The 23,263-nt window shown below is 37.8% G+C and overlaps 1 protein-coding gene across 2 annotated transcripts in view; it reads right to left on the bottom strand.

Moving 5' to 3' along the window:
* Positions 1-23,263, bottom strand: part of DLGAP2 (DLG associated protein 2) — a 666,966-nt gene that overhangs the window by 80,969 nt on the left and 562,734 nt on the right. For both annotated transcript variants that reach the window (XM_037813208.1, XM_037813209.1), the window contains 2 exons: positions 8,284-8,431; positions 1,491-1,710 (listed from right to left, as the gene is read on the bottom strand). In XM_037813208.1, coding sequence (XP_037669136.1) covers positions 1,491-1,710; positions 8,284-8,431 — 368 coding nt within the window. The remainder of the gene's footprint in view (positions 1-1,490; positions 1,711-8,283; positions 8,432-23,263) is intronic.

Raw genomic sequence — 23,263 nt, forward strand, 5'->3', positions numbered from 1 at the left:
AATGAGAGGTGATACATGACTTTACCAGGGGAAAGGACAAGCAACAGTATATCTAAGAGGAGGATCAGAGGCTAAGGCTCAACCTCATACAACTTGCCCCCTATGGTCACACCTTGATAAGATCTGCAGCCCTGAATACCTCACAGGGAGCATATCTATTGCACTGCCTTCTCCACTTCCACAAAGCTGTATTTTGCAAATGGAGCTTGCCATGATCCAATGCATATATTCATGAAGGTCACAAGGTTTAGAGGTCAGAGAATGTCTCCTCTGCTCAGGTGCCACCAAGCTTATAAAAAAGAACACGAAATGTTCACAGCTTTATTTAAAAAATCATCTTTACATTTACTTGAATAAATTACTAATAGCTGCTACTTTTTTGAACACTTCAGGAACCTGAAAGTAAAAAAAGTTAACATGCCCAAGATTTTGTAGACATGAAATGGGGGAAAAAGGTTTGAATTTTCTCTCCCATCTATAGACTATGCCATCAAATATTTTCCTACCAAAGGGCAAAAATAGTGCCTAATTTATACCCTGGCTGAAACTTGTAAAGTGTAATCTCTTAAAATTCTTGTTAACTATAGCAGTCAAACAAACCAAGCTCTATTTATAAGTATAATGACACATTCCTTCCTGAGCTTCCTTTTTTCTTTCACCCACCCCCGATTACCTGTCTCTTGATTCCTAATGCTAGTTATTATAAACAAAGTTCTCTCGAGTTCTTCTTGACACTGCCCTTTAAATTCCTTTGAAATTTCTGTAGCATTCCAGATCTTATGATATTCAGATCACCTCAGTCTTCAATGTAATGCTATGTCATAGCTTATCTTCTTAGCCTTTATATGTTGCATGTCACATTTTATTGCCTGCTATGTTTTACAGGTTTCTCAAGGGCATTTTTATTCATTGTGTTATATAAATAATAGTGCAATAAAATATTAGACAGTGATATTTAGTTTCGGTGGTATATTTTCAGAGGTGGATATGGTTTTCATAAGAACAGTAGGAAATTGTGTCATTGAATCCTTAGAGTCCTAAGATTATTACTGAATTTACATTAACAATTGATTTGCTTTGCGGCCACAAATCATGGCTATAGATCTTACCATGGAACAGAAATTCAGAGATTCAACTGCTATGAAGGATCCTAGGAGTCATTTCAATCTATTCAACTTTGGTATTTAAAACATGATTGCTGTCCAAATGTCAGCACTTTTAATTTTTTTTCCCTATACAAAACTTTACAAAAGTTATACTTGATTATTTTAAAGAACATTGATAATTAATAGACTACATTCTAGGAGAAATAAGTGCTTCAAAACACCTTTGCAAATGTAAAAATATAACAAATGCAATTTGGAAAAGTTATCAGATGTTTGGATAGTAAATTATACCGGTGGTAAATGTGCATCCTACTTCTCCTAGGATAAAGACTTAAATACACCTGTATGTTTTCCGTTAGTAGGTTAGAAAGGGAGTTCTTTTACCTGCTGTTGACCTGATGGTTGAGGTGATGTTGGAGGATGTCATTACAGGAATACATTCATCATCTTGGGAGTAACCAGCTTGAATGGCTCGAAGATAACTGTGACTCCTTGTTCGGAAACATCCAGGGAGGTCAAGGGCATCCATGGCCTGAGATTCAACTTCACTAAAGACGGATTCACACACTGATTCAAACTGCCCGTTGATCTCGGCTTCACTCATCTAGTAATAATAACAGTACATTTGATACCCAGGTCCTGCCATTTTATATCATTACCATGTTACAAAGGAAAAAAATTAGCCTGTGATCATTCAATGCCTTATATTTTCGGAATAATTAATGTGAAATAAGCATCGAGGAATTTGCTAAACTTGGGAAATACTTTATTGGGTAATTTTTAAAAAAATATTAAGATAAATAGCCAATTCCTAAATATTGATGAAATTCTATGGACTCACAGAGAAAGCTTTAAAATATGTATAACAGAGTTAATGCTAAGTTTAAGAGAGAAAGTACATTTAAAAGTTTAGCAAAGTATCTGATATAAAGTATGTGTTCAAAAATATTAATTCTTCCCTCCTTCCTTTTTTTTCCCCCAAATGACTCCCTCATCTTTCCAAACTGTTTACAGCACAGACAGCTCTAGAGATGGTTTGTTTTTAAAGAGACATTTAAGTAGTATACACTCTTTTCAGTTCTTTTTAGGAATATAAGAGTCTGCTTCTACTACTTGTCATTGAAATGAATCACAAATTTGGCATACAAGCTGGTATTCTCGCCATTAGAACAGAAAAATCCAGGTTCAAAAGACAAAAGAAATGGCTGGATTGGTTCTTGGTCTATATGCAGTAAGTTGCTTCTACCTAAATTCTGCAGTTTTTTTTTTTCTTCTTTAGCCTGGGATACTATGATACTCACTTCTGCTTGATAGTTCAGCAGATAAAGTAATTATTTTCAAGCCTGTGATTTAATTTCCATGTACAGAGTCACCCTAAGAACCTAAAAGCTCCAATAGTATTAAAAAATACTGTCATGCTTTGGAAAGTGGCAGGATCTCAAGTTGATGTGCACATATGGGCTTGACCGTCAGGTCAGCTGAAGGCCTTTGCTTAGGCGAATGACCCCGTGGAAGACATGCTTTTTTCCTGACAGTGCTACTCCTGTATTTTCCATGAGCCAAACCTAGAGCTTCTAAATGGAATCCAGTAAAGTGAAATACAGTATTAAAACAAGGTTGGAGTGGTATAAATCTCTCTGGCAACGTGGGATGTGATTCCCAGGGATGAACCTGGACCTGGCATGGTGGGATTGAGAAAGCCTTCTTGACCAAAAGGAGGAAGGGAAATGAAACAGTTTCAAATGGCTGAGAGATTTCAAACGGAGTCAAGAGGTCATTCTGGAGGTTATTGTTATACATCACATAGATATCTGTTTTTAGTGTATTAGAATAACTAGAAGGAAATACCTGAAACTGTTGAACTGCAATCCAGTATCTTTGATTCTTGAAGACAATCATATAATTGTATAGCTAGCATGGTGTGACCATATGATTTTGAAAACCTTGTGGCTCACACTTCTTTTATCCAGTGTATGGATAAATGAGTAGAAAAATGGGGACAAAAAGTAAATGAATAATAGCGGGGTAGGTGGGAAGTATGGGATGTTTTGGGTGTTCTTTTTACTTTTCTTTTTCTTTTTATTCTTTTTCTTTGTTTTATTACTATTTTTTTGAAGTAATGAAAATGTACACTTTGGGTGATTGTGTGGTATGTGACAAATATCTCAATAAAATTGCATTTAAAAAAAAAGTTTGGAAAGAATAGGGTGGGAGAAAATAATGAGAATTTTAAGAATGAAAAACTGAACCTGGGCTGGTAAATGTAGATGCCCCCAGGCATGAGGCTAAGAGGTCCATGGTTTCAGCATGGACAAATATCAGCTGCTCTAAGTGAATTATTTGCTCATTATGGTTGAATGGAATCTTGATAAATAACTCCCTCCCAATCACTCATATATATGGGTATATCCCCTGGCAGTATCTTCTATATGTTAGCATGTATATACATATGAGGATGCTTGTTAGAGAAACTGATGAGCAAAGGTTCAGGCTCTCTGGAGGGAAAGGCACATGAAGGAAAGAATAGAAACAGCTAAGAAGACAGTGAGAATAGTATGGAGGGCCTACTATTTTCCCCTCCAGATTTTCCCCTTATCCCTTCCCTCTTGTCATGGGCTTACTGAGAAGCCTAAGCCAGAAACCTGGGAATCTTTCTTGGTGTCTCTTTTACCCCAGTTCATCACGGGCCTTTTTTGATTCTCCACTCCAAATCCATCCTGCTGCTACCACGCATTACAGTTAGTCTTCTCTGCACTGGCCCTCTCTCCTGCTCTGCCACATCACTACACCTGCCTCCCTCCTAGGTTCTCTGTCTCCATCTAACAAATTAATTGTCAGTCCATTGCTTAAATTTTTTCAATGGCCTTCAGCGTCTAAGCGAAAGTACAAATTCCTTAGCAAGGCCCTTCGTGATCTGGCTTCTGTTCACCTCTCCAAACTTAGTCCTCATCAACTTTCTATATTGGAGCCATGCATTCAAATCATACAAAAATAATGCAATTCCTTGAATTGTAAAGCATGCCATCCCTTCTCCCTGGCCTCGGAATTTGAATAACCTGCTCCCTCTGCCTGGAATGTTCTTTCTCCACTTTCAGCTGGCTCACTCTTCAGCACTCTTCAGACCTCAGCAGAGCTGTCCCTTTCTCTCAGTCTCATCTTCTCTTCCCTCCCATGGGCCTCCACCTCTTTCAAATGGTGAGGAGCGAAGTAGAGGGTTTGGAACCTGAGCAAATGCAGGTTTTGGACATACCCCACCACCTCGGTATCCTAAGGGAATAAGGAAGTAAATGTTCTTTTTGGCTTGCCTGTGGAGGATTGCGGGTGATAAGAAGTCACTGTCTCCAGAAACACCTGCAAGCTTGAGATGCTGGAGTCTGATTCTGCGTGCTTCCCCTGGCCTAGGTATCAGGACTTCCATGTTGGGAGAGAGAATGTGATACCACAAAGGACACTGCTCAGAACCCAGGGGGACCAGAGGCCCAGAAATGAGCAACGTGTTCCTGGATGCAGTTTACTCCTCTATGTTGGTGGCTTTGGGATCTGCCACTCACTGTCAAATAGGTAACTGAGACTTGTTTCCTTTATCGATAAGCTCCTTCAGATCAGCAGCTATGTGTTTTACTCCACTGCATTCCTAAATCCCCAGCACAGCACAGCACAGCACAGGGAAGGAGCACTAGTAAATACTTGTTGCTGCATGAATCTGTAAATAGGGACAATAATCACACCTTTCTGAGTAGTTCAAGGATTGCAGTAATTGACATAACTCACCTAGCACAGTTCCTGGAATTTAGTAGGCTTCAGTAAATGGTCATCATTATTATTATTTATCAAATGGGGGGAAGATTGGAGGATCTTAAGATTTATGGTTCTAAGTACACTTAAAGAATGAGAAAAATGTAGGTATTATTCCATTTACCATGTAGATTTAGCAAAATGTAAGAATTCTTTTTTTTAAAAAAATATAGAACACTGAAGAAGTAAGAAGTAAGAAAGGGCAGTAAACTCACAAGAAAAATTCAACAGTGCTCTCTGAAACTTTAGAGAATGTCATTCTGAGAATAAAAATGAAGTTTGGAAGTCCTGTCCAACATACTGATGAATTGTTGGATCTCAGAATCCTCTAAGAAAGGTCAAGAATGAATAAACAGCCAAATGGCCCTCAGCTTCCAAGGAGGATGTCAGCAGCACTCTGAGTCATCTGTTTACATTCTGGAATATCAGTAGTTTTAATGTGAATTTCTAGCACTTTCAATGAAATCTCCTGGTTAAGAAATTTTATGAGTATTTCTGATATCTCAGGCTGGTCAATAAGAACTTGTAATTTCATGAATACTTTTCAAACTTCAGGTGCAAATTCCACATGCAATACTAATGTTCAATATTTGCAAAATTCCATAATATCAGCCAGAGCACTTAAAAAAACTAAACCTTCTCCCTCAGTTCATGAACTAAAAGAAACCAAAGGTGAGTTCAACTACTGAGTTCAATTAAGAACTGGCTAGAGATAAGCAAATCTCATAAGATTTCAGTTTTAATTTCATTTTTGCACATGAGAAAAAAATTGAGTCTTAAAGCCAAAGAAAAAAGTTTTAACAGCTTTATCCACTAAATTCCAGTATCTCAAAAACACAGAAGTGTTACTGATTCCAGATATTTCATCCTCTATCATTTGAAACTGCTTTTTTCCTTCTTGTGTTGTTAGGTTACGTTTGCCAGGGTTTGATACCAAATTATTAGAAGTTTGTTTCTAGGTTTGATATAACTCACATATTGTTGATGTTCCAGGATTATTTTAAGTTAAAAATAACTTTTTTTTTCAGAATTAAAAATTGAGCTCAATTTAAATTTATTTCACAGAACTCAGTATAGGAATGACTTCAAATTCGAAATTTCAAAGTCATCAAATAAATATAAAGAAAGAAAGAAAGAGAGAAAGAAGGAAACAAACAAACAAATAAACTCCCAAACATCCAACTTGTCCACTTTGCTATTATGTGCAACAATGACTCTTTGCAGATAGAAAAACATGCGAGAAAATGTTATTTGTGCTGACTTATTTTGCAGATCCTATTTTGGGTTTGCCAAAAACACAATGTTGAGAGTACTAATATGTTTCTTCACAATTATGACTGTAAAATCCAGACAACTTCTGAAGGTTTGATAAGAACTTTTGAAGGGTAAGGTTATCTACTGAATTGAAACCTGTTTGTTGGAAGCAAATGAAAAAAGTAGAAAAGAACTATTTACAACAGTGGTGACATCTGTTTGCATCTCTGTTTAAAAAATTTATGGTTGAGTTACACTTGATTTTAAAAGTTCCATTTTGGTAAATTAGTTATATTAATAGAAAAAGAATAGGACATCGTTAAAAGAAGTGAGACTACTTTGAGGGAAGTTACCTAAGTGTTTGGAAACAAGTTGTTAAAATCTGTCATTGTCCTTCAGTTTATCTGTTTCTTCATTAATTTCTGCACTGGATTTTCTCTGTGCTGCAATAGAATGTTTCCTCAATTAATTAAATAATTACAATAATCTAGTTGAGGGTAATCTGGAATTTAAAAAAACTTATGTATTTATTTATTTTGCAAGGGGCGGGGGTGGTTGGGTGCAAATGGTAGGGTGACCAACTGTTCATATTGACTCAGGACTGAGGGGTTTCCAGGGATGTGGGACTTTCAGTACTAAACCTGGGACAATTCTGGTTTCTCTTGTTATAGAAGGAAAGAGTCAATGGTATTCTTTTTGCTGCAGATAGGGATTTAATCCTGTTTTAAAAAGAAAATAACATCTGAGTAGATTAAAAAGATAATATCTTTCTTATGCTGTGGAACAGGAAAAGTCTCAATAGTTCAGTAGAAAAAGCTCAGAGCACAACTTTCTGTTTGGAAAAAAACTATACCAAAAAAAGATTATCTCAGAAGGAATATAAAGCCCATGGCAAAAGAAAGTCAGGATTTTCAACCCCTGGCAACAACCCAAACCTCACAGTATTACCTATAATCAGAAGGGCTTTTAGTACTCAGAATTACAAACTATCACTGCAAGTTATTATTATTATTATTATAGTAATAATAATGAGGCTATTATTTCTGAGTACTTACTATGTGCTGGGCTTTTTACATAATAATATCCCAAATTCACTTTGTTACTCTGCTGATATCATTATATGTATTATATCAGTTATTCTTACAATATGATGGAGCAGTTATTATCTCTATTGATGACAAAAGTGAAGTTTAAAAAGGCTAAGGCAATTTTCTAGGGCCAAATAGTTCATAAGAGGTGCAGGGAAACAGCCCAATTCTCTCTGACTCAATAGTCTATGCTCTTAGTGACTATCCTACAATATTTTGAAGAAAATATTATGTGTAAGTCTGAAAAACTCAAGAATAGCTTAAGCACTATTTTTAAAAGCTGTTAAAATTAGTAAGTGAGCTATCTAATTACATTTTTAAAAATTCAATTCTTAAATTATTTATTCTATACTATATGATGATGAGAATGAATAATTAATACTTATTTTGTCATTGTGTATTCTCTGAAAGTTTAAAACAGATAGCAATGTATGCTAGTTTCGTTCTCTCAGCTATATCCTTGGGACCAGGCCTAATTTAAAATACCACCATTCATGTATTAACACCATATCCTATTTGTAGCCAAAGTACCTAGCAAGAAATATTATATCTTGAGAATTAGCCTTATAAACTCTATTCTCTAAGAGTGACAGTGAATATCACAGCATAATTTGATCTCTTCTTACTAGCCTTTCAGTGGCTTAATTTGAAACAGTTTACTGAAAGAGACTTCGGTAAGTCCAAAATCACCATAAAACCTTTCCCTGGTCCCATGTTATAGAAAAATTGTCCTGGGGGAAAAGAAAGATATTCTGCAAGAAATCAACAAAAGAGGCTGAGCTAGACAGCTTATCAGCAATTCCTTACCAAGATGAAATCAATTTAAAATGATAAAGAGTAATAAACGTTGAAAAAAAAAGTCATAAAGTTCATGGGTGTTTAAGCAGCCAAATATAATCGCAGGCAGGAACTTCACGGATACTTATGTTCTACTTTACGCTTCCTAGAGATGATGGTGCCCCACTCTTAGGGCAGGCTTCTGTTACAACACGCTTTAGGGCTCAGACCCCCAGGGAGAAAGGGTTAATATCGGTTCCGACCTGGCTCACACAGCTGGCCTGACTCAGAGTGCTGACAGCTCTCATGTAGCTCTGGTTTCTGGAGCGGAATTTTGGAGAGTTGTAGTTGGCAGACGGATCCAGATTGTGACCACCAGGCACATCGCTTGCAGCTTGCAGGTAGCTTGGGCTATTAAAAAGAAGAAGAAGAAATGAAGAGAAAAGGCATTCCATGCGCATCCATTGAAAGGCTGTTAAAAAATTTGTAGATGAATGTTTGTCTTTTAATGGATAACTTTGCCTTATGTAAATATTCTTGGGGTTCATATTTACCGATGTAAATTTCATCCAAAGTAATAGGACAGGCTCTTTACAAAATTACTCTGAGGCCTGACTTTTCATGGCCAGGTAGTGAAATTAGCAACGTTTCCGCATAAAAAAGTGCCGAAAGCACTGATAACTCATACAACATAAAGCAAACTCAGCACCTGGATTTAAGCTGTAAAAAATCTATGAAAGTCTCATAAAAATCGTGTTAGCTCTTTTGCATCTGTACAAACTGAGAAAAATAAGAGGAAAAGAAAAAGGAGTCATGTTCAGTTTTAATTCATGCAAAGGTATCCAGATTATGCAAGTTAGGCAAATAAAAAGAGTAAACTGAGAAATCAAAGTTTATTATCATGATCATTTCTTTCCAAATTCCCTTAAAAAATCAATGCTCTCTAGTCTTCCTTGCTATTTTTTTTTTTAAATGTTAAAAGCATGTAAAAACCTTGAGTATATTATCAGATGGAAGGTTCTGCTTAATTTAAATTTCTGGCAAATCAGACCCCCTTCATTCAATTTTTGTTGACAAGCTTTTTAAACTGTAAAAAAAAATTCATTTTTTAGTCAAAAACTGGAGTGATGTGAACAGAAGTTATTATTCTTTCCTATTGTGGATCATGACCAGGGACATTAAATACCATTCATTGCATAGGCCTGTATATAAAATTGCATATAAATACTAGGTTGATAATTCTGACTCCATAGTCTATAATTAAAGATGTTCCTTACTTTTGAAAGTAAGCTCTGAATATAATTCATTTTCTTTGTGATTTGCTTCTTTCTTTAAAAATGAGCAGCAGAAAAACAATTGGACTCAATTTTGAGTTCTGATTAAGTAAACCTCATTAATTACATATTTAAAAGCCATTATTTCTGCTAAAAATAATTTTTGTTTTAAAACAACTTGTGCAATGCACTCCAGCTCCTATCTCCCTCCCCTCCAATAAAAACAAACAGAAAAAAAGCAAATGAGAAAGAAATTAGTTTCAAACAGATTCTGATTTTGGCATCTAAAGAAGTATGTTATTATATTTATGCTGACTCTGTTGTACTCTCTTGGTCCTGGGCAAGAGTCAGGGAGCACACGGCTCTGTAGCAGGTGGTAGCAGGGGGCTGGGGGCCTTACACAGGGGTCAACAGAGCAACAGTCTCCTTTCCCCACTCCACAGATCCCCTGCAGATCACCAGTAAGACAGGCAGAAAAACACAGATATGCGGTTATTCGATTGTCCCCCACGCTGAACTGAGCAGATTCAACGAGAATAGCAAAAATACTACTGAGCAGAGTCAGTAGTAAACCAAGTCTCTGTCAATATCTGGGCTCACCCATGGCCCTGCTGGTGATTATGGTTTGCTTCATTTGCACGTTTGTTTGTGTGTGTGTGCCTGGGGAAAGCCCCACACTTTAGGGCATGAGCAGGAGAGCCTCAGGCAGACACCTGCCTCCACTGAGGCTTTTGGCTCTCTTCACTTTTGTCTTCGTAAAAATGTAAACTTTCCAAAATTTGGTATGACACTTAAAGTCACCATAGTAGAAATATAATATGATTTATTTTCTTTTAAACATAGACTCATGAAAGGTAACATTTTCTACCCGATACTATTCTAAGCATTTTATATTGCACTAACCCATTTGCTGGGGATTGAATCATGTTCCCCATAAACGACACGTTCATGTCCTAAACACTTGCCTTGTAGGTGTGAAGCTTTATAAATAGGACCTTTGAAGATATTATTTGTGAATGTGTGGACTCATTTATGAGTAGGATCTTCAAAGAAGATGCTAATTGAATCAGGGTGGGTCTTAATTCATATGACTAGAGGCCTTAAAAGCAAAGGAAATTGGACTGTATTCAGTTAGTAGAAGCCAGAAGTCTGCAGAAATGCAAGGATGAGACACAAGGAGAGGCAGGTGGCCATGTAACAGGGGCAAGAGATACAATCCAAGGAACCCCAAGGATTGTGGCAAGACAGCACCAGAACACCACAGACTCGGGGAAAAAGGGTGGTCTGTAGAGACCCTGATTTTGGACGGTCACCTCCAAAACCATGAGACAATAAATTCCCATTGCTTAAGTCAACCTATTGTGTTCATATTGTTTGCCCTGGAAAACTAAAACACCATTTAATCTTCATATTAATCCTATCAGATAGGTCTGTGAATAATCCTTATTGTACAGATGAAGAAACAGACATGAAGCTGCTAAATCACTTTCTTAGGGTCAAGCAGAACAAATGGCAAAGCTAGATTCTGAATCTAGGCTGTCTGGCTCCAGAACTCATGTTCTTCACCCCAGTGTCACAGCTGCTGAGTCACAGAAGCAGAAGCCCAAAAGGTACAAACTTCGGTGACCATATATATTTTAAATAGTTAAAAAACCTCAGCCACGTCAGGCTTAGTAGAAAAAAGTATTCTTCAGTTATACTACGGTGCACAAGAAAGCCAGCCATCCTTATAAATTATAGACCAGGAGACTGAAGAACCAAGATTGGGAGATAGTAATCAAGAGTTGGAGCAGCAGAAGTCAATGTTGCCTTCAGCCACAAAATACACATGGCTCAAGGATTACCCAAATCCTCTCACTCCACGATACTCTCCTTACTCTGTCTCCTTGAGAATTGCATACTGTTTTAAAATTGCCTAAAAGCCCTTTCAGTTATTCTTTTAACATTATAATTCCTGGTTTGACATCCCAGTTGTCAGAGACTGAAAAATATTTTCATATACACTTGGTGACAGCTCACAAAATTTAAAAGAAAACCATAAAAATGTTTACTAGCGTAACATGAAAATATTTTTTTTTGTCTAGGTTTTTGCCTTTTAGATGAGGCCCACATTAGATAGTCCTATATGCATATGTAGAGACCTATTTTGGAATGCTATGAATGAAACATGCAATCATATAAAAGAGAATAATAGGTTCCTAATATTCTACTTATTTCTTTTCTATTTGCAAATTATTCCAGAGGTGTTTGTTGAACAGTAGGCTCACAAACCTCTTTTGTGACTTCAGATCATTATAAAACCAAATTTATATAACAGAAAATATGTATGTAATCAAGCCCCTCATTTCTGTTATTTAGATCCATATAAAAGTACTGAAAATATAGACAAAGTAAACTACCTCCTTTGTCCTTGTCACCTTAGAAAAACAGGAAAGGTTACATGTAGGTGCATTATGGAGAAATACAAGAAAACAATTTTTTTTAATGCTAAATCTGTTCATTCCTAATACAGAAAGCATTTTTTCACTTTTATAAATGGAAATTGACAGGAATAGCATGCACATATTAAAAAAAAAATGGTCTTTCCCCCTCTGTATTAGCTGGAAAATGGAACGTTCTAAACAACATTAGGGATAGATGTCTCTCTCTCTCTCTGTGTATAAAGTATTCCTCCTACAAAATGAAAATTATTCCAATGTTTTCAGTGCACATTTTACATTATCTCACAATTAATTACTTTCTTTCCAAAAAAGGGTTTTTTCCAGATTATTTCCACATTTTAGAGTAAAAGTGCTGTCTGACTGTTAAGTAGAGTAGTAGGGTAAGGAAGATGCTTATTACCGTTTGGAGATGAGCACATTCTTGTTCCCAAATTATATGCTTCAGGGAAAAAGCCATATTAACACAAAACTGTTCATGAGAAACACTGCTGGTTGCCCCCACAATCCCTCTCAACCTCCTTCTCCAAAAAAGAGATAATTGCTTCGCCAACCTCCCTTGTGCAAAATCTATGCATGTGACCCAGCTCCAGTCAGTGAGTCCATGGAGAGCTCTGCTGGGTGGCTCCTGAGAAGGATTTTTCTGATAAAAATTGAAAACCATTCTTTCACGCCTCTGATGGCTTTTCTCTGAGAATGTGCGGTTTGGAGCTGCAGCAGCCACCTTGCAGCCAGCTGGAGAATGAAAGCCAGCTTGCCAAAGGATGAGGAGAGGGTTCCTGAGATGCTGGCCTAGTTTCCTAACATGGTTGATCCCCTGATCCTGCCGGGTTCTACCTTCCTCTGATTTCTTCTCAGTTAAGCACGAGTTGGCTTTATGCTTTAAGCCAGTAGTAGTCAAGTTTTTAATTTCATGCTATCAAAATCTTCCTAAATGGAACACAATCAGATGGTTTTTGTCAGTTGGGTTATGAAATGCTAGAAAGACCTTTTAAAAACATACAATAGTAAAATTAATATAATTCATACTATGTGCCAGGTACTTGGCCACTTTCTCTAAGCATTTTGATGTGCACATACATTTTCCCCAGATAAGGAAACTCATCACAGAGGGCTTAGGTAATTTGCATAGAGTCCCACCACTGTTAAGTAATAGAATATGGATTTGAATCCAGGTGTTATGCTTCACTGATGCTCTGAAGCAGCCCATCTTCTCAAGGACAGTGTGACAATGAGAACTTATATATTCTGTGTTTTCTGTGCAGAGACCACTCTGGGCTGGGGTGTCAGTTGCTACTAATATGGGTAAACACACACAATCCTAAAAGTAATGTGCGTAGACGTGACACATCAAGAATATGCTGTACACATTCTTGATGGTACAACTTGAATCTTTCCAATCTTCTATAGAGAGTTCACATGCTAAATAAGATTAAGTATATCAGGCTTACAATTAAATTTCTTTCACCTTATTTTAAGACTAGGAGGGATCCTAGTTAAATCACCTTATTTTATATATTTGGAAATGAATCCCAGAGAAGAGACTTTGCTGGTGTCAACAATTTATTAGCAGATGAACTTCCTGGAGACCAGAGTTCAGGTCTCTTGAAGTATGGGTCAATGATTTTTCTGCCAAATGATGAAGTTTTTCTTCACTCCCTGTACTTACCCTTTCGTACCTCCTTTTACCACTTGAACCTAATACTCTATTTTCCTTCCTCTCTTCCTGTATTTGTTATTTTACTACATAGCAACTCCTTAATGGAAAGTCATTTGTACCATTAAATTAAACTCTGCCAATTTATCTTGAGCAGATCACCAAGAATGTGCTAAGTGATGGAAGACAAAAAGATGAAATAAAAGATGCCAGATAAAATACAGGGCATCCAGCTAAATTTGAATTTCAGATAAATGATGGATAACTTTTTCAGTATAAGTATGTCCTAAATCTGCCCCAAATGGTACATATTTATTCTAAAAAAAATTATCATTTACCTGAAATTCAAATTTAAATGGGCATGTGTAATTTTATTTGTTAAATCTGGCAGCTCTATGAATGAGGCACGTTTTCTCTCCTTAAGGAGTTTATGGTGTGATGGAGGAAAAAGACAATGAATGTAAGTATTTTAAATCTAAAGTACTAAAAATAAGTATAGAGTCCAAGCCAGCATGAAGGTGGAGGGGGTGAGGCATGTTTGAGTAATGGTGAAATTGTTTGTGTGGCTGGAGTGTGGAGGGGTGTTGGGGAAATGGGTGGAGAGAGAAGTTTGAGAAAATAGACTGGGGTGGGGACATCGGATGCCTTTCTAAAGAGTTTGAAATTTATGCCCTAGGCAAAAGAAAAGCACTAAAATTTTTTGATCAATGGAATCATGAGATCAGAATTCAGGAAACTCTCTATAAATGAAACAGATTCAAGGATGGAGATACTGGGCAGGAAATGCCACTGTTGAAAATAGTCCCCCCAGAGGCACTTGCAGGCCTGAACTGAGGTAATTTCACGTAAGAGATGGAAGAGTGAATGTGCCAGTTTGGATGCATTATGTCCCCCAAAAGCCATGTTCTTTAATGCAATCTTGTGTGGGTGACGTATTAGTGTTTATTAGGATGGAATCCTTTGATCAAGTGTTTCCATGGAGATGTGACTCAATCAACTGTGGGTGAGAACTTTGATTGGATAATTTCCATGAAGGTGTTACAGCAACCATTCAGGGTGGGTCTTAATTGAATCACTAGAGTCCTACAAAAGTATTCACAGACAGACGGAGGTACTGCAGCCTAGAGAGACAATTTGAAGAATGCATAGGAGCTAAGAGAAGAGCTAGAACACAACATGGGACCAGCAGATGCCAGCCATGCGCCTTCCAGCTAACTGAGGTTTTCTGGATGCCATTGACCTTCCTTCACTGAAGGTATATATTCCAGTTTGCTAATGCTGCTGGAATGAAAAATACCAGAAATGCATTGGCTTTTATAAAGGGGGTTTATTTGGTTACAAAGTTACAGTCTTAAGTCCATAAAGTGTCCAAAGTAAGGCATCAACAACAGGTACCTTCACTGGAGAAAGGCCATTGGCATCCGGAAAATGTGTTAGCTGGGAAGGCATGTAGCTGGCGTCTGCTTGCTCCAGGGTGTGTTTCAGAATGGCATTCTCCAAAGTGTGGCTTTTGGGGTGTTTTGTCCTCCTTTAGCTGCAGCTGCTCTTCAAGATGTCACTCTCAGTTGCTCTGAGTTCCCTCTATCTGTGAACTCCTTTATAGGACTCCAGTGATCCAATTAACACCCACCCCGAATGGGCGGGCTAACACCTCCATGGAAATTATCCAGTCAAACATTTTACTCACATTTCACTCCATATCTCCATGGAAACACTCAAAGAATTCCAATCTAATCAACACTAATACATCTGCCCCCAGGAGATTGCATCAAAGGACATGGCATTTGGGGGGACATAATACATCCAAACTGGCACAGTCTACTTGTGTGATGCCTTCATTTGGACATTTTCATGGCCTTCAGACTGTAACTGTGTAACCAATAAACCCCCTTTATAAAAGCCAACGCATTTCTGGTATTTTGCATAATGGCACATTAGCAAACCAGAACAGTGAAGATTCCAGTGCTACTGATCATATAGAATTGATAGGAATTAATTGTTCAGATGTAGATGTAAGGAAGAAAGAGATAACTGAGATTCCAAGGCTTCTAGACGTTTTCTTAACAGGGTACACTTCCAGGGTACACTCCAGGAAGTGAAACAAATTTTGGAGGCTGAATATGAGTTGGATTTGGACATGCTGATTTTAAGGTATTTCAAGAAATTCATGTGAAGAAAATAGAGCAAATTTGTTGATCCGAGTTACAAATTTGCATCACTGGGACAGATGTGAAAATGTATAAGATGTAAGAGTTCTTAACGTCACCCAGAAAAAATGGTATAAAGGAGAAGAGTCATAAGGCTGAAGTCATTAGAATGAGGGAGAGAAAGGCAAGTCACCATCCAGCAAAGGAATTAAGGGAGAAAAGAGAGAAGAAGGGGACTGTCCTGGGAGCCAGTGGAAGGAAAGGGAGTAAGGAGGATGAACTGGGCAATGTGTTATATCTGAAAGACCATCAGATTTACCAATCTGGAGGTCATTAGATACTTCTGAAGAAATAATTTTAGGGGATTTAGGAGCATTACCAAATTGCAGTAAAGTAAGGGTAAAATAGTGTAAATGACAATTTTGAAGAACTTGTCAAATTTTTCCATTACTAAAACTTTCCCATCTCCCCAAACAGAAACCTTTCACCCATTATGAATTAACTCTCTGTTCCCCCTTGCCCCTGCCCCTGTATTCTAATTTCTGTCTCTTCAAGTTTGCATATTCTCCAATGTTTTCTTTGTAGTTACCATGGAACTTGTATTTAACATCCTAAATCTACAACAATACATTTGCTTTGAAACCAACTTAACTTCAACACTATATATACCCCTTCCAACCTCCCACCCTTTATGTATTTCTTGTAACAAAGTACATATTTACATAGTATGTGTCCAAAACCATTGGCTTCTCATTGTATTTTATGTACTTGTCTCTTAAATCCTGTAGGAGGTAAAAAGTGGAGTTAAAAACCAAAAATACAAAGTACTGACATTTATAATTACTCTTATCATTTCCCTCACTGGGGATCTTATTTCTTCATGTGGCTTTGATCTATTGTCCATTGTCCTTTCTTTTCAATCTGTGGAATTCTCTCCAGCATCTCTTATAGGGTCAGTCTAGTGGTGACAATCTCCCTCAACTTTTGTTTGAATCTGTAAATGTCATAATCTGTCCTTCATTTTTGAAAGAAACTTTTGCTGGATATAGAATTCTTTTTTGGCAATATTTTGCTTTCCACACTTTAAATCTATCACCCCACTGCTTTCTTGCTTCATGGTTTCCAATGAGAAATTGGCAGTTAATCATATCGAGGTTCCCTTTGTAGGTGACATGTTGTTTCTCTTGCAGCTTTCAGAATTCTCTCTTTATCTTTGACGTTTGACTGTCAGATTATAATATACTGTGGCATGGGTCTATTTTGGTTTATCCTGTTTGAACTTTATTGAGCATCTTGGATGTGCATTTTTATGTTTTTCCTTAAATTTGGGAAGTTTTCAGGAATTATTTCTCTGAATTTCTCTCTGCTCCTTTCTCTCTTTTTTCTACATCTGGAACCCCCACCATGTGTATATTAATACACTTGATGGTATCCCATAGGTTCCCACAGATTCCTCACTCTTCTTTCTGTTCCTCAGACTGAGTGATTTTAATTGTCTTATCTTCAAGTTCATGGATTGTTTCTTCTGCCAGCTCCAAATTTCTCTTGAACTGCAGTAGGATATTTTAAATTTCTTTTACTTTGTTCTTCAGCTCTGTTTGGTTCCTTATCATAATTTTCATCTCTCTATTTGATCTCTTTGTGTTCATTTATTGTTTTCCTGATTTCCTTTAGTTCATTGTCTATGTGTTCCTTTAGCACTTGGAGCATATTTAGGACAATTTTAGAAAAGTCTTTGTCTCTTATGTCTCATGTTTGGTCCTCCTTGTTCATGGCTTTTAATCATTTAATTGTCTCCTTTTCCTGGATCATCACTTCCTGTTTGTTTGTATGTTTTGTAATTTTTTGTTGAAACCTGAACATTTTGATATTTTAGAATATTATTGCTGAAATTTAGATACTGTGGTGTCTGTTGCATAAGTTTGTATCCAGTTAGTGTTATGACTGAGATTTCCTTGAATGCCAGCAGCTAACAGAAAAAAGAAGGAATAGAAAGAAAACATCTTTCTCAGTCTTTGCCTATTGATCATGCAAGTGTTCTCCTTTGATGCATATCCTTTCCATGGGTTGTATGAGAACAACTTCAGACCAGAGTATAGGGGGCCTCACTGATCCTTTCTGCACATAGATCTTGTCTTAGGCATGTGCACATGTCCCTAGGTATTACCCTGTTTACATGATTATGAATGTTTGTTCTTCCCTAGGAAAGTTTCCTCATGGTCCAGGGCACTGCACTGTATATGCTACAGCCAGAAAGCCCTTGCTCCAAGCAGCACAACCCACAGAGTTCTGTTAGGAGAGTTTTGTGAGTTGTCTTCTACACGCAGGGCAGCTTGTGGGAGAGCAAGTCCCTCAGATCACCTCCAGATAGATCAAGTCAGACATACATGCTCACAGTGTGTGCTGGGGATTACATTCTTCTCTCAGGAACTGGGATCAGGGTCCATTCTAGAAAGGTGGTCTAGATTTTTGCCAAACTGGTAAAGGGTGGAGGAGGAGCCAACCAGGATGACAGAATCTTACTGCTTTTAAGAAGCCTTTTCTTGATTTGGCATTTGCCCTGTTATTGCAGTCTTTTAACTGCTTTTCTGGATCCCTGAGAAAAGATGTTTCTGACAATTCTTGCTGGTTGTTCAAAGCTTCTGTGAGGGGATGGAGCCCTGAAGCACCTCACTCAGCCATATTCCACTGGCATCTTCTTTTTTCAGTCTACTTTTTATTATTCCATATAATACTGAGGCTGTGTTTTTTCTCAATATTTTACTCTATTTTCTTCAGTTATATCTATTGGTTTATTTTCAAATTACTAACCTTTGTTCTGAAATCTCAATCTGCTCTTAATCCCATCCAGTGACGTTTTCATTTCAGATACTGTGCTTTTTTGTTCTTTTGTGTGTGTGTGATATATATTTGCATACCATAATTTATAAAACTCATTAGCACCAAAATGAAGACTTATTATTCTTTTGTTTTCAAATTATAAAAGAGCATAGTTTTTATGGGTAAAGTTTCATTCACTTTCCTTAATTAACAGTTTTTCTGTGATGCTACTATGAGGATGTATTTTTGTGTTTGTGTGTCATACTTTAGAAATTATATCATGCAAACACCTATCTATATTTGTGGTGCTGATCTGTGGGAAACATGCCTTTAAACAAACTCTTTCAATTCTATTCACCTTTAATACAACTCTGATACTTATAATCCCATTAACAAACAATCCTCACCCCTATCCATTCCCATACCTTTGAATTCACCATCATTAACATATCTGAACATATTAGATTATTATTCCGCCTCATTAGCTTCTGTATATCACTAGGTCCCCAATATTTTTATTTTTGTTCTTGCTTTTTTGTTCTTGACATTTTATTTGGATCTTTCTTATAGCTTTCATTTTTCTCAAGAGTTTCTCTATTCAGTTATCAAGACAACCTTTTCCTTAAAGATCTTGAAATTTATAATAGCTGTTTATGTAATATGTGGTATTTTATAATAGTGTCAAATTTCTTTTCTTTAAATTCTAACATTGGGGTCATTTAAAAGTCTCTTGCGAGTGCCTGAATTTTTTCTTGCTTATTGGTTACATCTTGCTAGTATTTTTTTTTCCAAAATGGGCAGCAGTTTATTGGTTTTTATAGTTAAAATAAAACAGAAGTGTCAAAAAATTCTCCCCTATTCCAACTCCCTCTAATAAACATTTTTTTAAAATACATTTTTTATTGTGAAATCCAACACACACAGAGAACAGTGACAACCTTCAAAGCACAACCCAACAAGCAGCCAGAGAGCAAATCCCAAAGAACGCCATGGGCCACAGCTCCACAATCCAAGCCTCTTCCCCACTGCAATACACAACATATATACAGTAAGCTGACAACTTCCAAAGCACGATCCAACAAGCAGCCATATAGGTAATTTCAAAGAATGTCATGGGTCACAGCTATGTACTTTGTGTGTCTTTTTTGGGGGGAGGGGTAATTGGCATTATTGACGATACATTGCAGAGACTCTGGATCCTGTTATCTTCCCCTGAGGAGTGTTGATTTTTGTTCTGGCTGACCATCTTGAACTTGTGGATGCTTGGTTTTATGCTTTATTAAGGTGGGTTTGTGGAAAATTCAAAGTGTTTACAAAATCCTTCTAACCTGGTAGGCTTCAAAGTCTCCGATCCTTTGTCTGCAGTGGATAGCAGCTGAAAATTATACCCAGTTCAGGGATCACCATTTTTTTACACAGATTTTGGAGTTTGCCTGTTTCTGTTTGGCAAAGCTGTTGGAATGAAATATACCAGAAATGGCTTTTACAATGGGGATTTATTAGCTTACAAATTTGCAATTCTAAGGCCATGAAAATGTCCAAATTAAGGCATCAATTGGATGATATCTTCTCTGAAGAGAGGCCGCTGGCATCTGGGACTCCTCTGTCACATGGGAAGGCACATGGCTGGAGTCTGCATGTCCTTTTACCCCAAGTTTCATTTCTTTCAGCTTATGGCTTCAGTGGCTTCCTCTCACTGCTCCTTTAGAGGCTTTTTCTGTACACGTTTCTGTGCTCTTTCCATCTTTTATCTTCTCATAAAGGGCTCCAGTAGAAGGATTAAGATCAACCCTGAATGGGATAGTCCACAGCTCAATTGAAATAACCAAAGAGGTCCCACTCACAATAGTTCTGTACCCACAGGAATGGATTAAAACAACATGCCTTTTCTGGGGGTACCTAACAGCTCCACCCTCTGGACCCCCAAAAGACATGTTCTTTTCATATGCAAAATAAATTCATTCCATGTATTTCACAAAGGCTTAAATCATTTCAAAACAGTATTAAGTACAAAGTCTCATCAAAATCAGCTACAGGCATGGTCTCTCTTGGGGCAAAATTCCCCACTGGCTGTGGACCTATGAGTCTTAGAACAAGTTATCTGCTTCCAATATACAAAGAAGGATAGTCATAGGCTAAAAATTCCTATTGCCATAGTGAAAAATTGGAAGGAGGGTGTCCGGGTCCCCAACAGTTCCAAAAACTTGCAGGGCAAACTTCATTAGATTTCCAGGTCTGAAAGTCATCTATAGAATGATGTTTTGTTCTCAGGGCTTGATAGAGCAGTGACCCCACCCTTTCCAAGGGCTTCTACAGTGGCACTGCTTTCTTCAAACACTGGTGTGAGGGCTCCACATCTCCAGGCACTGGGGAGATGGCTGTGATCTTGGCTCCACCCTCTTCAAGCATCGGGGTGGCAGCTGAACTCTCTGCATCTCTGCAGCACAGGCCCAACCCCCCTCAGAACAGTGAGGTGGTAGCCACACTTGCTCCAATCCCTGGAGAATATGCTCCACCCTCTCTGAAGCCTGGGGCAGCAGCACTCTTTCTGAAAAATGGGGAGGCCAAGCTCTCCTCAATCCCCAGGTATCTGAGAGCCCTGGGATGGTAACACTCTACTTGAACAATGGGGCATACGACTCTCCGTCTGCAAACTCAGAGGCAAATTCACCATTTCCATGTCCATGGGTAGGTCTGTTCTCCTGGCCCAAGGTGTCTTGGCTCCAGACCTTGGCTTCCATGGTTCTGCCTTTGAAGTAACTTTTCCTTCAATCTGTCTCTTTTCTGTCACTTTTAGTCCAGGCTGGCAGTGGTCCCATTCATACAGATCTCGCAAAACACTTGTTGGTTTTGCATGCAATTCACAGGGGTCCCAACTGTTAGACAATAGGACTTTTCACAATTATTTTTGGATATCTGCATCTCCAAACCTAACTCTCACTGAAATGGCTGACTGCTTCTATGTTCTGCTAAATCCTCACATGGGACACTATTTCTAGGGACTTGCTTTCTGGAAGCCCCGAATTTTCAAAACCATCAATTTCTGGTTTCTTTGTTCCCAAGAGTTCAGTTCTCTGCTTATCCCTTTCCCTTTGCATTTTAGTATAAGCTGCAAGGAGAACCCAGGCCACACTTTCCATATTTACTTTCAAATCTCTCTGGCTAAATAGTCCAGCTTCTGATTTTCAAATTCTGCCTTCCATCTGACATGAGAACTCAATTTTGCCAAATTCTCTGCCATTTTTAAAGGGTCACTTTTCTTCCAGTTTGCAAGAAACATTCATCATTTCTAAGTCCTCATAGGAAGTACCTTTAGTGCCCATATTTCTACCAACAGTCTCTTCAAAGCAAACTAGGCCTTTTCTATCAAGCTTCTCACAATTTTTTCCATAATCTTTCCCTTATCCATTTATAAAGGCATTCCAGCATTTTTGTTAGTTGCAAATAGCAGCACCCCACTTCTCGGTACCAAAATCTTGTTTGGGTTTGGTAAAGCTGCTGGAATGAAATATACTAGAAATGAGTGGTCTTTTCCAATGGGGATTTATTAGCTTACAAATTCACAGTTCTGAGGTCATGACATTGTCCAAATTAAGGCACCAACTGGACGATACCTTCTCTGAAGAAAGGCTGCTGGCATCTGGGACTCCTCTGTCACATGGAAAGGCACATGGCTAGAGTCTGCTGGTGTTTTTTTTTCCCTCAGGTTTCATTTCTTTCAACTTCTGGCCTCCGTGGCTTCCTTTTTCAGCTCCTCCAGAAGCTTTTTCTGTATGAGCTTCTGGGCTTTTTCTGTCTTTTATCTTCTCATAAAGGGCTCCAGTAAAAGGATTAAGACCCACCTTGAATGGGGTGGGTCACACCTCAATTGAAATAACCTAACCAAAAGGTCCCACCCACAGTAGGTCTGCACCCACAGGGATGAGTTAAAAGAACAGGACTTTTCTGCAGTACATAATAGCTCCAAACCACCACATTGCCCCTCTATAGTTCCCCCCTTTTTGTGCTTTCCCTCCCCCTACTATACTTCCTGCCACTCTGGCAGCCCTTAATTCCAACTTTTAACACATCAATCCAATAATACTATTCCTATCTGCTTGAGTTCTTACTGCTATGATGGTTAATTTCATGTGTCAACTTAGATTATGGTGCCCAATTGTTTGGTCAAGCAAGCACTGGCCTGATTGTTACTGTGATTTTTTTTCTTGGATTTAAATCATTAGTTGACTGCAACTATGGCTGATTACATCTGCAATCAACAAAGGAGACTGCCTTCAGCAAAGAGAGAAGTCTCATCCAACCAGATGGAGGCTTTAAAGAGAGAACTGATGATTTTATCAGTCAAAAAGAAGAATTTCTGTCTCTACTTCAGTTGGTCAGCTTCTCCTGGGGAATTCATCAAAACCTTCATTGGATTTCTCAACTTGTGGCCTAACTTATAGAATTTGGACTTGCCAATTCCTGGGTTGCTTGAGACAATTGTAAAAATCTCATTATATGGTTCTGTTTCCATGGAGAACCCTGATGATACGCTGTCCATACCACTATGATTAGAGAGTTCTCAGAGGAAATTCATATAAATGTGGATTTCGCTGAGTGTGGTTTCTTTCTATATATATATGTTTATACACACATACATATATATTTAAATACATTTCTTTTTGTCCAGAGTTTATAACTGTTTTACGTAGGAATGTTAGTTCAATATAGGCTATGGTTTCTGAGCCAGAACTCCTATTAATTACTTTTTTAAAAATTATGTTGTTATTGTGGGCATCTATCACTTGTCATTTGTTTGACTACCCATATCTGAATTCTTTTCTTCTCTTTGTTTCTTTGATTAGGAAAGCCACCACCATAAGAAGCGGAGCTTAACTCCTACTATAGAGATAAACATGTTAGATCTT

This window comes from Choloepus didactylus, chromosome 20 (genome assembly GCF_015220235.1).
Source record: "Choloepus didactylus isolate mChoDid1 chromosome 20, mChoDid1.pri, whole genome shotgun sequence".
Taxonomy (NCBI): domain Eukaryota; kingdom Metazoa; phylum Chordata; class Mammalia; order Pilosa; family Megalonychidae; genus Choloepus; species Choloepus didactylus.